Consider the following 19,846-nt stretch of genomic DNA (forward strand, 5'->3'; position numbering starts at 1 on the left):
GATATAAAATTATATAATATGACTTGAAGAATTCATTTAAGAACAGCTGAAACATTTCATACCTCGATTACAGTCGCGTTTGGCTTGGAAAAAATCTCCCTGATGAAAGAAAAGAAGCATATTAAGCCCTGGGAGGGGGACAATTTTGCCGGTTATGACCATCGAATTTTATGTTCATAATTTTTGCTCCTAGTTATATCTCTATATTAGACAACCAGGTGCCTTAGATTCCCTAAGAACTGCAACCCCAGTCCAGCCTGTGAACAAACAAATGCCACAAAAATATATTTACCAGTTTGAAGTAGCACTGAGCTCGTAATTCATAAGCCTCCACGACCATTGGGAATAGAGTCACGACTTCTGTAAAGAAGCTCAGAGCTAATTCTGTCAGAGAATCTGCGAGCTTCATTTCTCCCTGTTCTATTAGCATATCGACTGTGCTGCTTGCTTGGTGAAATCCCTGAAAAGAATTCAGACAAAAATGTATTATTCTTCACTTTTGATTCTGGGTCAGAGCTCGTGTGATTATGGTAGAAGGAAATCTTAAAACACAAAATTAAAGTTAGGTTAGAAAGAGTGTACGAGTGATAGAAAAAAACATGGAGTCCGTTCAAAATGACCACAGTTCCAGTTTGTAAAACTGCGTGTGTACGTAGGCGGTTTGATTACTCTCCGTGATGGAAAAATGTTCGAATAACTGAATTACTCAAATGTACCCTAAAAATACATCTTCGCAATATGTACGTAATCAATTTTCCGAAATTAAGCTTGGAAATTTTCTCACTAGTTCCTTTCAGCTAACGTTTCACTGAAAAATTTCGCTCCTGAAAGTGTTTGTCTGCTACAGAATAAGTCTCATTATTCTTTAAGAGATATTATAAACCATGCTTTACCTGTCCACACAACGATTTTACTTTTGCTCTTAACCTGTCCACAATATTCTTATCTCTTTTCATCTAAAAACCAAGGAAAGCACTGTTAGAAAAATGAAGAATTCGGATTTTTTTTTTCATCATTTATTTATTATTCGGATGCAACACGCTCTGTTATTGGTTGAAAGAGCGTGCTCCATCAGAGTACAAAACACGGAGCTGAGCTAAAGCTGTCAAGTGTCAAGTGAGGAGAAATAGTCGACCACGTCTCGTGTTTATTCCTACACTTCTTTCGTGCTCAGAACAGAGCACAGTCAAGGCTTCTTTATTTGCTAATTAAAATCAGTCAGCCTAAGTTCATGTGCAGCCCTGTAAAACCACCTATAAAGACTTCAACAAAATCTCCAAGGCGACGTGGAAATAAGGCAGCGAAGCAAGATATTCAACCCGTGAAATCTTAATTTTGCACAGTCCGAGAACGAGAAACCTGACGCATTCTTGGGGGGGGGGGGGGGAGATCTGGTGACGTTTCAAAAAGGGAAGCGCACTTGAGGGCATGTGCACGCAGGTTTGTTGGTTGGAGGGACAAAGAAAGTGATAAACTAAAATTGAAAAGCAGGATTGTAGGAGAGCCAGTTATCTTATTGATTACGGGCGGTCGGGTGGCCGAGTTCGGTCTGCTCCTGCTAATTGCGGTTTCAGCCTAGTTAAATTTTTTAGAAACATCTGATGCATTAATTTAATCGTCCCTGCAAGTCTTTATTCTCAATATGAACCTATCTGACAATAAACGAGTCAAAATTTAAAATTCACTGACTTAGGGATGTATTTAAATGCTTCGAGTCTAAAAAACTGGAGAGAAATACCTCGGGATCGAGAAACTTGTAGATGACGGAATTCACAAAAGCTTTCAGCACTTGGCCTTGTAATTCTAGTGCGTGCGACCATAAAAACGCTATGTGCTCATTTTCTCCTCCGATGATTTCTCTGGCTGAAAAAGAAAAAAAAATCAAACTAACTGTGCGAAGTTGCCACACTTTGTGGGAAATATTTCTCACATAAAATATGATTCCATCTTACTTTCTTCCCAAAATAAACTGGAAAGAAAAGATTAATTAATATTCTGATTTTCTTACCAGCTAAACAATCCCGCAAAACTTGCTGAACGTAATTCTGAAGATCAAAGGCAAAAAAAGTATCACTAATGAACACTTAGCTTTTAGTTAGACGTAGCCTGTGTCGTGAGGAACAAAACCGCGAGAATTATGGGTCGAATGGAAAGAACTAAGCCAAACTTTTCCGCACGTCAGTCGCTTACATTTTCATCGAGCGCCTTAAAAAAAAAACGGGTCGTCACATAAAGATGGTTGAGAGATAGGGAGACGATACTTACCAGACGAAGTAGGCATTTAGCTCTTTTGCATAAAATAGCACTTTTCAAATCAGGAGGAACGACAACTTCTGAGTGTCGAAGAGCTAAAGTAAAAAGCGCTGCAGCTGTACCATAGTCTCCAGTCACCATGAATTGCTCAGCATTGTTGACAGTTTCCACGGGATTTGGCGACACAAGAGACGAACTCAGCAGGGACTAAAGATAAAAACAAAGAATGTCTTTTAAATAAATTCACCATCCTCTGAAATGGAACCCGCGATATAAAGTGTAATCTACTATTTAAAACAAGTTATACAAACCGGCGATATGGGAAATGGTAAGTCTTCTAACTCTGCATCAAAAGACATGGAACTGCAAAGTAATGCTTGAAAGTTATGACTCTTTAATTTCGTGTCACTTAACTTCTTTTATTATTAAAAATGTGGCGATGATGTTAACTATGAAATAAGTTGAATGGCTAATGAAAAGAAGTAATTCATGAAAAGATGTTCATAACAATTTGATTTCCCCCTGTTACATCATTGATCGAAATTTTGAATGTTTCCTGACAGACTCTACTAAACCTGCTCTATAAACGGAATAGACTTGTAGACATGCAAATAAACAAATAATTGAAGAAGAAAAAAAAAAAAGAATATATTTAAAAGATAAAGCTTAGTATCGTTCTTGATGCCAGCAGATAATTACCTGTGGTACGCCATGACTGACTTCCAGAACTTTCCTGTCGCGGCTTTTTTAGAGTATATAACGCAATAGAATGTAAAAGGAAAGACTGCCTTTGGTAGGTGAGTATTTCACCCAGACTTGCTGCTGGCTCTCGTGCAGACTTTGAGTGTATCACGTGTTCTGGAGGAGGTGGCCGGGTACTCGCCGCTCTAAATAAATAACAGGGTAGTTAAGTATTTAAAACTGAGTTGTTAACGTAAATGGCCACGTTTCGAGCGTTAGCCCTTCGTCAAAGCGATTGGAGGAATTGTGGGTTGTGTGTGGTTTTATATGCAGAAATTGGAGCTACGCTATGAGTCGAAATATAGTGACGAGAGAACAAGAATAGAGTTCTAAAGCCGTTAAGTCACGTTACCATGGGAGCAGAATTTTCTGTTCTAAACAAACGTGCTCAGAGCCAAAATGGCGTCGCTTTCAATCGCTGCACTGATATCTTTCTTCGCTGAAGAAAAGAAGTCAATCGAACGAGGAGAAAATCATTACAGATCTGAACACATTGAGTCATTTTCTTACCATCAGGGTATTTTACGTGGTGAGGTTCAAGCAAGTATGAAGAAAAAGGTCTATCGAGTCACGGTGAGTTTAGAGCCACCAATCGCATTAAGAAGCCTAAGGAATATTTTTAAATATCTTTTAAGTACCTTCTTGTTATCTACTCCCCCAATTTAGAAATATATATTTTCGATCTTGTCGATTTCCCTCATCAAAAAAGCCAGGCTGAGGCTTAAATCGTACAGATTATGATTCATATGAAATAGTGTTACCAAGACATTTATGAGTTCACCTTGTTTGAACTTTTATCTTAATTACCACTTAGATTTACCTGGATGACCACTTCAACATAAAATCCACGGAGTGTGAATGTCCAAAGGGAAAATTCAAATGCAGTCACGCGGCGGCTCTTTTTATAAATGGGATTCACAACTTAAGCCGCACAGATATTGAATGTCAGTGGAGGAAAAAGAAGTCTAATACCTCCCTGTCTTTACAGGCAGTCGAAGAACTGTTCCCTCTGCCAAAGAATCATGTGGCGATTACTCGATCTCCCAACACAGAAGATCGTCAGGCACTATATGGAAGCTTAAAGGCATATGGGAGGTTCACTGGTCTTTGCTGGCTCATGTGCCCAGAGCCTGCTCCCCAAGCCAAATTGCCTGTGCCAACAATTGAGGAAATCATCTACTCAGAGGAGTTTATCCAAACAAGAGGTACACAGCAACAATTGGACTGTTTGGTTCGGAAAGCCAAACTCACAGAAGCAGATATCCTGTTAGTCAGTCAGATAACTGTAGGCCAACGAGACAACCCAACCTGGCATCTTGCAAGGAGGGGACGGCTTACAGCAAGCAATTTTGGATCCGTTCTGCATGCCAAAAGAGTGACCCCTTCACTTCTCAAAGGGCTCCTTGGAGAGTATGACATATCAAGAGTTAAGGCAGTACAATGGGGGGTAAACAACGAGGCAGAAGCGATTAAGGCATTTACCAATTTAACTGCAAAAACTGTACAGGAAACTGGGTTATGGCTGGATGGCTCTGGGATTCTTGGTGCTTCCCCAGATGGAATTGTGGATGAAGACTCTGTTTTGGAGGTCAAGTGTCCCTACACCGAAAGGAATATGACAATGGAAGAGGCAGTGAATATCTCCCCCAATTTCTGCTTGAAAAAAACTGAAAGTGGTCAGTATGCTTTAAAGGAAGAACATGTCTACTGGCATCAGGTCCAAGGGGAGATACATTTTGCTCAAAGGAAGCTTTGCTATTTTGTTGTGTGGACATCTAAAGATGTAGTTGTTTTGAAAATAGCAAAGGATGAAGGCTGGAGTGGAAACATTTCTAAGCTTACTCAGTTTTATTTTGAACACCTCTTCCCAAAGGTTGTAGAGGGACAATTATAGGTTTCCAGATCTATTACTGCATGTAATTATTTTTTAAGAAATAATAATTTTCAGGAATCATTAGGAGCCCTTTGGTGTTTAGTCTTCACTGATGGCATGTTGTTGTGGAATTTCTTGAGATAGGGAGGCTTTTCAGATGGAGGGTATTGGGAGCTCAGGTGTACTTTTAAGTTCACTCTAGTAACTTTAGGAACACAGATCTTCAAATCCCAACAGGGCTCTCCTGGTTTACTCAAACTAACTTTAGAAACAGTTACAGTTTTTGCACTTCATTGTTTCACAGTTGAGCTGTACTGCTCTGTTGTAGTGAACTGTTGTTGGGCTGAAATTATACATGCATCCATAAATTCAACAATGATAGCAGATTTACTTTTTGAATAAAACAAACAGATCAACATGTATTTTACAAAGTATTCAATTTTCCTTATGTGAAAAATAATTAGTTCATTAATCAAATTCATATCCTTCACAGCCCTCTTTGATCAGTGGAAACTGCAGATTAACAAGTGAAGCACAGAGTTGAAATATTATATCTGCATGACAACGTAAATATGAGGGAATAAAAGATAAAATCTTGAAATCTTTGAGCCTAGCATTTGCCCTCTCAACATGAATTCTGCATTTTGCTATAACTTTTGTTGCCCTTGCTTCACTCTCAGTGAATGTACCATTGTTTAAAAAAGGTGGTATATTTACTGAAACACCATTTGGTACAAGATCCTGTATAACAAAACCTTTGTCAGCTAAGACCATATCTCCAGCAGTAAGGTGATTTAAAAATCCTGATTTCTGCACAATTGCTTTGTCAGATATTGACCCTGGATAAAGTTTGCTGACATAAGTAATAACACCATTTGGCGCTACACCCACAATAACCTTGAAGGAATGCATTCCCCTATAATTTGAATACGTAGCATTCTGCTGGCTCATAAGCCCAGGTGTGGCAATCTCTATGTCTGTACAATCTATCACTACTCTACATGAACCAAACTGACTAAAAGATGATGGGGCACACAGCTTGTTCTTATCCCTAGATGGGATGGATGCCATGAGGTCAATAAATAGAATTGAGTGTAAGACATGAATGAAAGTTGTTACAATATTTGCTATTGTAGATACACTGCAATTGAATAACTGTGCAAGGTGAAGATTTGTGTAATTCTGTCTGACTTTCATTAATGTTATAAATATTTGTTCTTCAAAACTGATTGATTGCACTCTCCAGCCAGCAAAGTAATTGATGGATTGTTTAAACCTAGCTGCATAGTTGACAACAATTTGAAAAACTTCCTTTGTTGGCAGCCCAGTTTCCATCTTCAAAACCTCCTCACTCATTTTCGAAACTGTGTAATGTTTTTGCACATAGTAATTTTTTTCTCTTTGATCAATCATTTCCCTTTTTGCCTGCTCCAACTCTGCTTCCAGTATAACTTCTTTTCTTGTTGATTCAAGTCTCTCCACGCTGCCAGAGGTGCCTTGTTCAAGTTCTTCTTTCTTCCTTGCAGCTTCTATCATTTCTTGTAGGGTCTGTTGTGATTCGATTTTTTTCTTTTTTGGCTTTGCTTCTTCTGCTGGGAAAAGTTTGTCTTGGTTCCTCTTGAAAATCTCAGGACCATTACTTTTTTTTCCTTCTCTGAAATGGCAACTACAGACTCTGGAATGTTTTCCTGGCTCTCTGTCTTCTCTCCTATAGCAAAAAGGATAATTTCAGCTTTATAATTCTTTCTGATTACTGTGCTATTAGCGGAGGATTTTTATCTTGCAGCTTCTATCTTATAAAAATTTCTAATTAAGAAGACAGTTCTCTATCTGCCTGTTTTAACACTGCAGGGTGACCATTAAGTATCAACAACCACACCAAAAGCTCTCACAACTGATTTCCGTCATTGAGTCAAATGTTGGCTCGTGGCTTCTAGGGAACCGATTTTGAAGTTGGAGTACAAGAAAAAGGAGTCTAAAAATCAGTAAGATTTATATAAGCTTAATCAGTTTCATAACAAAGATGGCGACTCCACAACCGCAATAAATTGCGTAAGCATACTTTTCTCCTGGACAGAAAAAGTATTGAAATAAAACTCTTACTAACCTCAGTAGGTGAATCCATCTTCTATATTCCTTCAGCTTTTTTTCCTTGCTAGGGAATCCGAAGAAGCTACACGTGTGACTTTCCGAGTGATGGTTGCAATCAGGCGCAAAGCAGTGCACCATTTTAATCGTTTCGATCGCCTTCGTTTCTCAGTTTTAGATTTCTATGACCTACAGCGTTAATAACAATGTAACTGAACCTTATTCTAAGCTTCTTTGAACCGTTCCAAGCGATGATTACACACTTGACCTCAGCAACGCATAGGTTATCAGTAGGACGCGCTCGATTGTTTAGAACAGAAATTTTAGCCCCATGGCAACGTGACGTCACACTTTAGGACTCTATAAACAGAATAAATATAAATTTATTCTTGTTTTCGCATGAAAACTGAAGCTCAGTGTTTTCTTTTTCTATTCCTTGACATTTCGCCTACGTCGTGAGAAAATTCGACGTAAACATGATTAAAATACCTCTGTTCACACAAATCATAACCAGTATCTAAACGTCTGCAAAAAAACTGTCACCAGGCGCTTGGTGACAGACTAAACAATGCAAGAGCAATTAAATAAGTTCACGTAATAGCGACAGCTTTCAGTCACGGCTTGATTAACATCGCATAAACAATAACTCGACCTGTTTAAATTTTTATTCGTTAAAACGAAAGACACAAGAACTTCTAGTGAATAATCCCCTCCCTTGTAGATTTAAACCTGGCAAGTTCATTTTGAAAAATCATCAACGCTCTCATGACTATGCCCGCTCGAGAAGATAATATAAACAACACCAACTGATACCACAGAAGTTCAAGAAGGAAAGCTATTCAACCGCAAAGAAACTGAAAAGCTTTGGAAGATTTAGACTACATATTACCACATATAACCTAATACCAAATAACAGAGGAAGTAAGCGTCGGAGTTAATGATATAAGAGCGCTGCCCTGAAGTTTAGGAAACCATTGAAGAGATCTTAAGCCCTCCGTAATCACATTTCCCTCGTGCTTTTGACGTTCAAACATCATTTCTTCAGGTGTTAAAAGGAAAATAGGTCAACACGCGCTATTTGTTCGATACCACCGTAACCATTTCGTCAAAGAAATTCTCAAATGTTTCCCACGATCTGGTTCATTTTGAATCGCTAATTATAGAAATACCAAATGAAAACTATTGACTTACCCTAAAGCAAAATATTTCCTACATCGTGAACGAACACATCGCCATTTTGTTCGGGAAAATTTCACCTTCTCGACGCTGTCTGCATTTCTAAATACTTATCCAACGTTTTGAACTAACAAACTAATAAGTACGCCGGGAAATCATTGACGACGTTTTCAACAGCATTTGGTCGAGTATTACGACCTCGGGCGAAATAATAACATACAAGACTGTTGTCTAGTTTAGGAGAGCTGAATCAGAAATTGCAGATGAGGCTGTCATGCGCTCAGCACGTGAGTTTCATAACAATAGACTGATTGATTAAATAGATTGACATTTGATCAGTGGACAACGGCCTATGTTCACAGCTTCAATTTAGAATAACTAGATTTCCATGTCAGATCGCTATGGCCCAATAAGCTGTTTATTTAACTTTATGCGTTTTTTCTTGTAGAAGTCCAAGTACCACAATTTCCTACTCGTATTGCTTTTGTTGTTCTGTTATTGTCACGCAACGCAAAATTCTCCTGTGAACCGTTCCGGTTCAGAAATCAATAAAATTCAGAACGCATATCAAGTCAAGAATAAACTAAATCGTATTTATAAATTCATCATTTCTGATAACGTCTCCCCTAGGCGAGAAAAATAACGATTTTGTCAAAGAGAACCATGCGAAATCTTGATCATGAGTTAAGACTGGTTATGGCAACGCTGACGACAGCTATTTCACACACAGGCGGTCCAAGCTCCGGCTGTGAGATGATCGTCTTATGCACTTATCAGCGGCCATCCCGAGGGGTTGACCCTGGGGAACCCCAGGGCATTTGCACCAAGACATTCGCAAATTCCACCTACCCAGGGCCAATATTCTTCCCCAAAAAGCCATTACTGTCCCTCCCCCGGGGAGCATAATTTGGAAGGACTCCCAAATTGTAACGTAATTTCCTGCATAATTTTTAGTAAAAGTTTAACAATAATATATACAGTAAGCAAAAATAGCTGGTCCACCTGTTTTCTACACACAGCGAGGCTCAGCTTTATACCTTGTAAGTCATAGAATGAAAATTTAAACTAACCTATACTTACCTCGGCCTGTGTTTACTACACAGGGCTGTACAGGGCTCAAAGTTAAAAACGGCGATGTTACAAATCCCGCGGGTCTTTCCCCGTGTATCTTGCCTCGGAAATGCAAAAGCAGTCCAATGCTCCCGTCCCGGGCCAAAAATTGGGGACAAAAGTCAGCAGATCCCGCGCTATTCCCCCATATGTCCCCGTGGTCAGCCCCCCGGGATGGCCGCTGATAAGTGCATTACGAAATAACGGTCATGGCGAAGTTATAAGAGTTCGTATGGGAATATTTACGACCGCTCTAAGGAATAAAAATAGAGGTCAAATTCTCATAAAAAATACCTCACCTTATTTCACAGTGCATTGCTTGTTATCTAGCCGCTTACTACGTTGAAGGGAACCCATTTCAGCAAATTATCTATTTGGAGGTTTGCTACGTACATAGGAAAAACCAAAGGCTGCACAGCTCCAAACTAAGCCTCACCGGGATCCACACCGTAACTTGGCACCCGTGGTTCTAACAGAATTTGTTCATGCCGAGTGACGGTGTGGTCCTCAGCGAGGCTCAGTTTAAAAAGGAGGCAGGGTTACAAAGCTGATTTTCAACGGTCGTGTATCAAGTTGAATGTGAACGCGGGCCGTTGGAAACGTCTAGACTGTAAACTGGAAATTTTTCAAGCAAACTGCGGCTTAGCGTCGACTTCACGGGGAAGATTGAGATTGTAGTGAATTGAAATGAAACTACAGTATGTGTGCTTGGATTCTGCGTTGGATCTGTGGCCATCCGCTCATTTTGAGTTTTCGCTACTCCAATCGGGCGTTCGGAAATGGAGTGTGCAGCCTTGGGCTTTTCTTGACTTTCTTATGGGTTTTTAGAAGAACGTGCCGAATTTTGTCAATTTTGTCGGGAAATGAACATTCTCGGTTATTACCATCACGACTAAAACAACCGGCCTTGTGCTACTCTGACAGACGTGGAACAAAGGGCAATTTCAAAACAATGATCACTACCTTTTCAATTTGGTCCTTTTTTTATCAAATACTTGTGGAGATTCTCACCGGGGTTAACCGTTAGCCGTAAAACTGCCCAAAACCTTAGCCGTTAGGCGTAAAAAAGTGACACACTTTAACCGATGATCGTTAAAAATGTTAACGGTGAAAAAAATTATGGTAACAACAATGGAATGATATTAACCGTTAGCCGTTAGAGCCATCGCGCCGTTGAGACCCTCCTAAATACCAGATAACATTTTTAATTTTGCACCCAGATACACTTGGAGCATAGTTATCTGAACACACTTCGGTGAGCCTTCTTGTCTGAATCGTTGCCATTCGTTAACTGTGCTCAGAACATTTTGATAACTGAAGTTCAGAGGACTTTTTTTTAAAATTAAACCACGATATTTTAAATCACTGTTTACTGAGTAAACTTTTAGGCTTTTGTTTAGCCAGCCGTCAATTAAGCCGATAAAATGTGAATTTAAATTTGAGTAAGGGAGGAAAAACTTTGACGCTTTTTGTTACGATTTGTTTGTTTGTTTCTTTTTTTAGGGATGTGTGTCACATCAAGAGATTATAGACTGTTTGAAATCTCTTTGTCAGTTCTATCCTCCCACAGAAGTCTGCATACATCAACCATCTTGGAAAGTCCTTCCTTGAATAAAGTTTTGTCAACGGTGAAAGTTTCTGCACGTGCTCTAAAAAAGTGAGCGACCTATGGAAGCTTTTTCATTTTAATAAGTTCACTTTATCAAACGAGGCTTATCAAATTTAAATACCACAGCTTGTAGTATTACAAAACTAAACGGATGGTGACTCATTCGGTAAATAACCTTTGGGGTTCACCTTCGAACATCAGTTAAGTGCTTAATTAACAGAGTACAGCTTGGATATCAGGAGGTCTTCTTCTTTCGAATGTAGCACAAGTAGATGGCGAAGTCAATAAATTCAATGACAGTTAGAACACTGCAGCCGAGAAATAATCCAAGGGTACCACCAATTTCTCCTATAGGAAACAAAACCGTGCAATAAACAAATCGTTAACCGATTTCTACTGTAATCATAAAAAAACGATTTCCTCGATTGTGATTGGTTTAAAAAAACTCATATTTTCCACTAATTCACTAACCAAGTTTTTATCAGACAGTTCGTTATCGGACAGTTCGTTATCAGACAGTTAAATAAACCAATCACATTCAAGGTTGTAGTTGAAATCAACCAATCACAATTGCACAATAACAATAAGTAATTTACGCCTCCTTTGTCCGTCTTTTAATGCAAATTTTCCCTTTCTTTCATAACTTGGCTATTCTTCTTTTCTGGGAAAATGTAGTTTTTATGATTAATTAGTACTAGGACTTCGTGTCGTCCAATTCGGCCTATAATCGTACTCGTGATAAACAAGTCGGACTCCCATTGCGCGGTCGTCCGATTTTGTCATCACTAGTATGACTACAGACCGAATTGGACTCCACTTAGTCATAGTACTATTACAAACAACTGAAAATCAGGTCGTAGACTCTATATCAGCCAGTGAGCAAGAGTGTGTATCAAACAAGGGAGGTGAGGCCCTATCACAAACATTAATTTGTGGTACACCTAGAAACTCTAGGTCCTTTTCTCTCTTACAATGAACGTGTGTCATTTTCCTTTTTTTTTCTTTTCTTGTGTATCTTTTTTCCTTATTTGTTATTTTTATTCATTTCCGTTTTATTTCCAGTGTAATTAAATTAAGTCATTAAAGAAAAAATAAATAAATAAATAAATAAATTTTGAGCCGCCTCGATTAGCATTTACTATCTGCGGGTCAAAGGAATATCTTGTAAATATGTAAGAAAATAAAAAATAAAAGTGTGTGTGTGTGTGTGAAGCGGTTATTAGCAATTAAATCTTAGTAATAGTAATTAATTTTGAAAATGATAGTCGAGCTCTTAAATCAGGAATGCATAAGCGCTAAAGCGTAGTATTCTTGAAAACTTAGAGACAAAAATAGCAATTGGCCGGTCTAAGAAAAACGTCGGCCAACATCACCCTAGCTTGTACGTTGGAGTATGGGATGGTGAAACAGCTGTAAGGTGCGGTTGACAAATTAGACACTGCATAAATCTCTCAGAACTTCAAGCGAACCACACCAAGGAAGACGAAGTAAAGTAGAGTGAGCGAGCCTCGTTTATTTTATCTTATTTTTTTATTTTTTTTCATAAAACATCGGTAAAAGATCTGTAATCATTCAACATACCCATGAGTGCAGTACTGTCGTACTGAGATGTTTGCTTAAAGTGTTCATAACTTAAGGAGGTGTAGCCAACTTGAAGCATTATCAGATTCTTTCTGCAAAGATGAATATTCACATAGATCAATGAAATAATAATTGTTGTCACCATCAACATTATTAGAGATTAGAGCCGAGAGTAGGCCCTAACCAGGAGGTCGAGTGGAGAATTCCTCTCTGATTTTTTTCCTCTCTGTCGCTTATTTTATGACGAGGGCTCTTGCAAGAATTGATGAAAAGTTTTATGTATTTTTCTGTAAGATATAATAACATGAAATCATGTACGGAATCTTTTTATGATGGGAGAACATGCCACCTGCAAATCCAATAAACAAGAGAAGATTTAGATCCCAAGGTGCTATACAGGAATCAATTTTAATTATTATGTAGTGTCTTGATTAAAATATAATTATAAACCAAAAGTTACGCATCCCTCAATATCTCACAACAATATCACGAGTTCCCTCCCCCGTGTCCAAGGGATGAGATCATGAAAGTATTAGCTTTTTGCATTGTTATCTGCTATCGGCTATTGTCGCGTCCTCTTCAGCAATTTACAATCGACGTACCTGAGGTAGTCATCAGTCTTATTAACTCCCTGCATTTTCCAGTGTTTGATCAGCAGTGGGCTTGGGAAGGCTGCAGCAGATGTTTTTGTCTCGTATTTGACCACTTCACAAGCGAGGGGGCATTCACACTGGTTACCGCTGACCAAGTCTTGTGCATATAGAGCATAGGATAAAGAAATCAGTTCCAGTTACGTCATATCTGTCATACAGAATATCGGCTCTGATTGGTAGTTTCTGACAATTTAATCTCAAAGCTATTACGCTTTGCATTATGCAGCATGTAAACTGTAGAATACTCATGGCTGAGTTTTCTGCTGCCTTAAATCGGCTGATTTTTCTCGATTTGTGATCGCAAGGTTTCGATTCAGTATATTTCTATCATTACAAAGCTGTAACGATAGTCTTCGATTGTTATAAGGATGGACTGCCAAAATGTAGGTAGACAGGCAACACCACTGACAGATACTAGAAACTGACCAAGACAGGCTCTTACTCGGTGTAGAGGACATAGTTGACGTAAAACAATATGAACAAATCGGCAAAGAAACAAGTGAAACAATGATAATGATAGGTTAATGAGGCGGTTTTCTATTGTGACGTGTCCTGTGTCTTCTACACCAAGAAGGAGCCCAAAAATGTGCAAACGAAGGAAGGAGGAAGGAAAGACATGTACATTATTATTACCTTCATACACCTTAAAGACACATGGAAAGTCATCCCTGAAGCAGATCCTCTCGCTCATGCGATCTTGGAAAAAAAATTAATTGCACTATTAAATGAAAAGAAAGGCCTATCTAATCATGATGACACTTCTGTTTCATTAAATATCGGCGTTTCAGGGACACGAATGACGAATGTTATCAACGAACGTTGATAGGAATAACCACAATATACCACCCGAATATTGACGATCGAAAAACCAACAATCAGAAAGGCGCTAAGGCGGATCAAAAGTTATTACTCCTCTCTCAGTTAGAATGAAAAATCATCCCCTCCCCCCCTCCCTATATAGCGCGAGAACAGATGGGAAGGGGGGAGGGGTAGGTATGATAAGTTGCTTTTGTCTTGGTCTGTTTGTTCCTTTCATATTTGTAAATAACTTGACAGGTCATTCATCATCATAATAATAATAATAACAATAATAATATTTAATAATTATATTGTGCATTTGCTATAAAAATAATGAAATGCGCCTCGGTGTTAAGATATTTTCAAAACATTGAAATAAAGCAAAAACCGAGGAGGATTGAAAGTTATCTGTTATTTTTGAGGATTAAAAGAGTTGAGGATTAAATCTGATTACCCGATCCCTTGATATTAGAAGGCTTACGACAGAAAAAGAAAAGTGCGAGGAAAAAGAGAAGAATGAGGGAAAATCCATTCATACGATTTTTTTATTTATTATATTCTCGATTTTTTTATAATTTGGTGTTCAAATTTGGCGCTTCCCCGGTGTTTCCATGGCAACTTCTCCGTATTGCACTCTATAACCTCTATTGCACTCTATAACCTATTTATGCATTCATCATTGACCAATCAGAAACGCGATATTTTGTTGAGTATATAATAAGAAGGCTTACGACAGAAAAGGAAAAGTGCGAGGAAAAAGAGAAGAATGAGGGAAAATCCTGAGCTGGATCATTTTATTTATTTACCTGAGTCAACGAGAGAAGGTAACCTACAGCCACATTTCTTCCCTGTTGTGTTTGACAAGCATTCGTAATAACATCCGTCAGAGTCGTACTTTAGGAAACCAGCAAGATTTTTTGTCTCGGTGCATTTTGTCTCATATGGACTTTTCTTGTTGCGATACTTTGAAGCGAAAACAAGCGAACAAATAGTTGGAACAAAATTATGTAAACAAGCAGAGTGCGAAACAATGGAGTCCTCTATCTTTTAAAAGTGCTACTGCTTATAGCTGTTCTACGCAAGTAGATTTCGTGAAAAGTGACCACCCTTCACTTTTGATTGATCGCGGCCACCCGTCTCGAAGCGGTCACAGAACGAACAAAAGCAGACCAATTATATGCCTAGTCATTAATACTATCGAGCATCAAGTAAAATTTTTGCTGTGGTTTCTGTAGAGGGAGGAAAACTGGGACTAAGGGCCCGGAGAAAACCTCCGAAGCAAGGTCGAGAATATTAAAACCCATGCACAAGGCCAGAATCGGGAATTAGGCGCGGGCTGCCATGGTTAAATGGGAGAGCACTCAACACTACTTCATCAACGATACCTATCCTTTAATGTCTGCATTTTACTAGCACATAAACTTACCACTTTTCGTTTGACGTTGATGCGAACATAACTCCCGGGGGCTACAAGAACAGTATCTGCAGAGTTTATATATACCCCCTGATCATGGATAATGACGAAGATCCCCTCAGAGAAAAACCCAGCCAAGTGGTCATCCAAGTGAAGATCTAATTCTAAATGTAGCTCCCGTACTGAGTCACTACGAGACACTTTCTTTATTTCCTTGTCATTCCGCCCTGAGTTGAAAGTGAAGCAGAGCCCCAGCTCTGTTACAGTAGGTAAAAAATCCTTCCCAGTACACTTGTAATCCAGTAAGCCGAAACGGCATGCTAGATTTCTCTGCAGGTTTGGACCGTAGGCTTCCTGGAATTTCTTGTCATTGAAAGATTTCTTGTCTTTCATTATAACATCAAGAAGTTCTCTCTTGTATTCTTCGGTGCAGTTACTGAGAGCCACAGAAACGTCTTGGAAGTAAGATGCGCAACAGCATAGTAGGGCTTCTCCACATGGCCTTCCCTTTCTGACGTGCGCTGTTGCATTACAAACGGGTAAGTCTAGCCCCAATGATTGAAACATTACGTCATCGTCTGTCATGAAAATTTTGTTTTTCGTGAACTTTGTCATGGGGCACAAAGTAACTGCAGGAAAAACCATTGTATCTGGGTATTGGATCCTCATGACCGTGGCAATTGGGTATTGAAAATACTTGCTAAAGCTTCTATACATGAAATACAAGATCAAACCAGTTGAGGCCAGTAGTAAGATAAGCCACAGTATTCGCACATAAAGAGATGCCCGAAAAAACATGTTTCGGAAACCATGAAGGCTTGTGTTTTGTGCAAAATCACCCCACTTTTCAGTTTCTGGAGTTTCAGCTTTTCCCTGGGGAGTTTCTTGAGTGTAAAACGTTGTAAATGGGCGGTTTTCAATAACTTTGTTTATGAAGGAAAAAGAAAATACGAAGTTACAACATATTTACAAAAGAATTACCCTATCTTTTTAATTATCGATCTAACTATTTATCAAATGATTAATCTGATGATGAATTAATTAATTAATTAACCAGTAGGTTAGCACGCTTTGTCCCTCTGTTTGCTGGGAAAAGGTTCTGTTCAAATGCAAATTCTTGCAAAGACCACATCTGTTTTTTTTTCTTTTTTTGTCCCATTTATTTAGAGTCTGGTGCCGTTGACTTCGTCTGAAAAATAGACCTGTTTCGGCTATCTGTTAGAACTTCAGTAAGATTTTCGGTATGATAAAATGCTCTGAATCAAAAAGAACTCAGTGCATAAAATAAATGTAGTTCCAGTAACCTCTAAGGAAACTCAAGAAAATTTCTGACAGAAACGGCTTAAAAGATAAATATCAATCACAACAATAATGATAACAATAACGGGAAGGATCATAATAATAGTATCCATGAAAATAATAATAAAAATTTTAAAAAATTGAAATTGCATCAGTAGCCTGAGTCTATATCAATCTTTATTTACATTTATTTTCGTAACTCGAAGGACAATAGTATTACAACTTTTTGCTAAATTGACTGTGACTTTGCCAGCCGTTACTGAAAGAGCGAGAAAATAAATCATGTTTATTCAATCGGTGCACTCCAATTCAATATTTCTACGTGCTACCGTGTTTTCAAAGCAAGTGCAAAACACAGACGTTTTGCATTTGGCTGAAAGCGTTGCTTCACTCGACTCAGAACTGACAGAGTTTGTCGCCAAGCCAAGTCCATACATAGTGCACGGCATTCACTTCCGAGCTTGCTAATAAGCATATGAAAAGCGTCACGCACTTGCTCCAATATACCATTTAAGATTAGATAGGAAACACTAAGAAACACTTATGAATGTGGTATTAGTGGTCTACGCAAAATTCTCAAGTTCTTATCCTAGGAAAATTTATTCACGAAAAGTGAAAATACATAGTTCACATTTTCATCTATGCTTCAGTTTGATTAAAATGACTGAACGTTCGTGAAAACTGAAATGATTACTTTCGCTGACTCCGATGAAGCGTGGCTTTTATATCAGTTCCAATATTTCCTTCAAGATAAATAAGGAAACACTAAGAGATACTTATGAATGTGGTATTTGGTGTTTTTCTCAGAATTCTCAGCTTTTTATCTCAGGACGATACATTCACAAAGAGTAGAAGTACATTGTATATACTTTCATCTTTGCATAAAGGTTAAGGTGACTGAACGTTCATGGAAATTGAAATGATTAGCTTTGCTATCTCTGGTGAAGCGTTTTTAATCGTTCCCTTGTTGTGAAAAACTTCATATAATTCACTTGCATTTTCCAAGTACAATATCCACTTACCTGTCGAGTGAAATAGATTCGGACTACCTGTAATTTTATTTTATTGCCTTCTATTAGAAAAAAAATTCATTATCCAGCATAAGAAACTCGATTGATCCGATTGTGGCTAGTTACTTACTTGTTACAGAACTGCCGTCGATATCAACAACTTCGCTCGAGTTGTTTGAAGATTTTTTATCTCTCCCAGCCTTCCCTCGGTCATTCACTGGATCATCACCCACGGCTTTCATGTCGCTGGATTTTCTGTCCCGAGATTGTTGACGGAAAGGGGAAGGTTTTTCCTCGAGTTCCATTTAGCGAGAGATGGCGCATATGGTGCGCGTGATAGCTGACTTTTGGGATTAATAATAATAATATTTTTACCCGCGTGCGATTGGTCGAAACGCCTTACGTGACCTAATACCCCTAGCTATAATTGGGGAATATCCGAACATATAACCCAAATGATAGTTCTCCATTTTCGAACCTTACATCCAATACAGAAAACTCTGCATTTAAAATTTCTTTTAGGACGAGAGAGCGGTGTGTGGTTGTAGAAAAAGAACGAACATGTTTTTTTTGTTCATAAAATCGTACCAGAGAACACTGAAAAGTGAACTTTCCAGGCCGTCAACAGTAAGCTGTTCGTAAACATTTTTCCCGCGCGCTGAGGAGTATTTGAAGAATAATAACCACACAGTGGCCTCCATTAGGCCCTAAAATATGCTCGTATATTTATCGTTGGACTTTATCTGGTTCTCGAAGATCACAGTTTTCCTCGAGCTTCGCCCTCAGAAAACTATTCCCATCTCAGAACAGATATTGTCGGCAGACAAACATTCGTGCATATTTTTGCGTCAAATGGCTATTATTTATTTATCCAGAGTCACAACAAATAAAACAATTCACCTTTTTCTTCCACGTTGTCAGGTTCCGCAAAATACGCTCATTCCAAATATAATAATTATCATACACTGTATAACCAATAAATATCCTAAGTTCTGCGTGTTGAATTTAAGAATTTGTTCATGCTTACCTTGCGTATATCGAGCTATGGATGAACGCGGGAAGTTTGTGAACAAACGTCCCTATTGGCTGGTCAAAAACACGCCACATTTTATACTTTGGTTTGAGCGTGAACATTTGATTCAGTTAACCGATAACTGTGAATGAAATGCTCTAAATTTACCGGGAAAGTGGAGAAAATCAAAGCCAAATGAACTCAAGTGTCCTTAAAAATGTTTTAAATGTCAAAGACCCGGTCTACCGACAAATTTGCGAAACGTGCAACTTGTGAGTTTTTTCGGATTTATGTTTTTTTGCTTGTTGGATCAGGACCTAAAAGGTCAATGCCGATAGGAAAATTGGCAAGTTCTTCACTGGTTTCTTCCATATTTCAAAGAGAAGGGAAAATACATTTCAGCTCACCAGGACGGAAACTCTGAAGCCAGGTTAAAAAAATGCTCACGTCATCTTACTTACGCACGGGCATGCGTAAATAAAGATTTTGTTCATAGTGGCTCATAGGACATATATAGGGCAAGCACGCGCATTGCAACGGAAAAACAGTCATTGAACAATATTGCGGGTTAGTATTACTACTTACCGTGCCATTAGAGTATCTCACGCGATACTCGAGAATGCTTACAATACACGTACATCGTTAGTAATTTTTGATTATAATATAGCGCGTGTGCTTGTCCTATATAAGTCCTATTGAGCCGCTGTGAACAAAATCTTCATTTACGCACGCCCGTGCGTAAATACGATGACGTGAGCATTTTTTTTACCTGCAGCCAGAACTAAAAAATAACAGTTGCCCAAGAGAAAACTACAAGTTTCCTGCTGTCTCTCTCCTCCGATTGCACCGTGCACGGTAGCGTAAACATTATTTTGGTCAATCAAAACCCTTGATAACTTCGGGTCTTTGACTTTTAAAACATTTTTTAGTGACACTTGAGTTCGTTTGGCTTTGATTTTCTCCATTTTCCCCGTAAATTTTGAGCTTTTCATTCACAGTTATCGGTAAACTGGATCAAATGTCCTCGCTTAAACTAAAGAATAAAATGTGACGTGTTTTTGACCAGCCAATAGGGAAGTTTATTTACTTTTTTGTGCGTTGTGAGAATTTTGCACTCTATCACAATAAAAGGCTTCTTCGCGCAGATCCTTTTTGTCGCTCTGTTATAAAATAATTTGCTCATGCTTTCAGCGTGCGTATATCGAGTTATGGATGCACTTGGAAGTTTG

The 19,846-nt window shown here is 38.6% G+C and overlaps 4 protein-coding genes across 5 annotated transcripts in view; 1 reads left to right on the forward strand and 3 right to left on the reverse strand.

Annotated features, from left to right (window-relative positions):
- The window catches only part of LOC113672164 (3'-5' exoribonuclease HELZ2), a 28,540-nt gene extending 20,133 nt beyond the window's left edge, over positions 1-8,407 (reverse strand). For both annotated transcript variants that reach the window (XR_016180638.1, XM_089185681.1), the window contains exons 1-9: positions 8,147-8,407; positions 2,953-3,140; positions 2,565-2,616; positions 2,266-2,460; positions 2,009-2,045; positions 1,739-1,863; positions 894-956; positions 293-460; positions 63-99 (exon numbers count right to left, since the gene is read on the reverse strand). Coding sequence is in view for 1 of the 2 variants with exons in the window: in XM_089185681.1 (XP_089041807.1) it covers positions 63-99; positions 293-460; positions 894-956; positions 1,739-1,863; positions 2,009-2,045; positions 2,266-2,460; positions 2,565-2,616; positions 2,953-2,966 (691 nt within the window). In the remaining variant the exon portion in view is untranslated. The remainder of the gene's footprint in view (positions 1-62; positions 100-292; positions 461-893; positions 957-1,738; positions 1,864-2,008; positions 2,046-2,265; positions 2,461-2,564; positions 2,617-2,952; positions 3,141-8,146) is intronic.
- On the forward strand, positions 3,343-5,298 carry LOC149039105 (uncharacterized). Its single transcript, XM_089185683.1, has 2 exons — positions 3,343-3,567; positions 3,809-5,298. The coding sequence occupies exons 1-2, from the start codon at positions 3,394-3,396 to the stop codon at positions 4,886-4,888; spliced, it is 1,254 nt and encodes a 417-aa protein (XP_089041809.1). The 5' UTR covers positions 3,343-3,393; the 3' UTR covers positions 4,889-5,298.
- LOC149039106 (uncharacterized) lies at positions 5,236-7,266 on the reverse strand. Its single transcript, XM_089185682.1, has 2 exons — positions 6,975-7,266; positions 5,236-6,575 (listed from the first exon to the last, which is right to left on the reverse strand). Exons 1-2 carry the CDS (start codon positions 7,094-7,096, stop codon positions 5,336-5,338), a joined length of 1,362 nt encoding a protein of 453 aa, XP_089041808.1. The 5' UTR covers positions 7,097-7,266; the 3' UTR covers positions 5,236-5,335.
- A 2,503-nt stretch (positions 8,408-10,910) lies between the features above and the next one.
- LOC113672163 (bile acid-sensitive ion channel) lies at positions 10,911-17,949 on the reverse strand. Its single transcript, XM_027188442.2, has 7 exons — positions 17,736-17,949; positions 15,309-16,219; positions 14,689-14,845; positions 13,718-13,780; positions 13,034-13,181; positions 12,432-12,523; positions 10,911-11,198 (listed from the first exon to the last, which is right to left on the reverse strand). Exons 1-7 carry the CDS (start codon positions 17,908-17,910, stop codon positions 11,086-11,088), a joined length of 1,659 nt encoding a protein of 552 aa, XP_027044243.2. The 5' UTR covers positions 17,911-17,949; the 3' UTR covers positions 10,911-11,085.
- Between the last annotated feature and the right edge of the window lie 1,897 nt (positions 17,950-19,846).

The sequence above is a fragment of the Pocillopora damicornis genome, chromosome 10 (genome assembly GCF_964200805.1).
Source record: "Pocillopora damicornis chromosome 10, jaPocDami1.2, whole genome shotgun sequence".
NCBI classification, from domain to species: Eukaryota; Metazoa; Cnidaria; class Anthozoa; order Scleractinia; family Pocilloporidae; genus Pocillopora; species Pocillopora damicornis.

Bases quoted from the DNA above. Each gene is read 5' to 3' on its own strand.
- LOC149039105 (XM_089185683.1), top strand. From the start codon at position 3,394: ATGGCGTCGCTTTCAATCGCTGCACTGATATCTTTCTTCGCTGAAGAA. The intron at 3,568-3,808 runs GTGAGTTTAGAG...ATTACCACTTAG, and splicing joins AAAAGGTCTATCGAGTCACG to ATTTACCTGGATGACCACTT.
- LOC149039106 (XM_089185682.1), bottom strand. From the start codon at position 7,096: ATGGTGCACTGCTTTGCGCCTGATTGCAACCATCACTCGGAAAGTCAC. The intron at 6,576-6,974 runs GTTAGTAAGAGT...TTTTTGCTATAG, and splicing joins AGATGGATTCACCTACTGAG to GAGAGAAGACAGAGAGCCAG.
- LOC113672163 (XM_027188442.2), bottom strand. From the start codon at position 17,910: ATGGAACTCGAGGAAAAACCTTCCCCTTTCCGTCAACAATCTCGGGAC. The intron at 16,220-17,735 runs GTAAGTAACTAG...TCATAAACAAAG, and splicing joins CGACGGCAGTTCTGTAACAA to TTATTGAAAACCGCCCATTT. The intron at 13,182-13,717 runs GTAATAATAATG...TATATGCACAAG, and splicing joins TGTCTTTAAGGTGTATGAAG to ACTTGGTCAGCGGTAACCAG.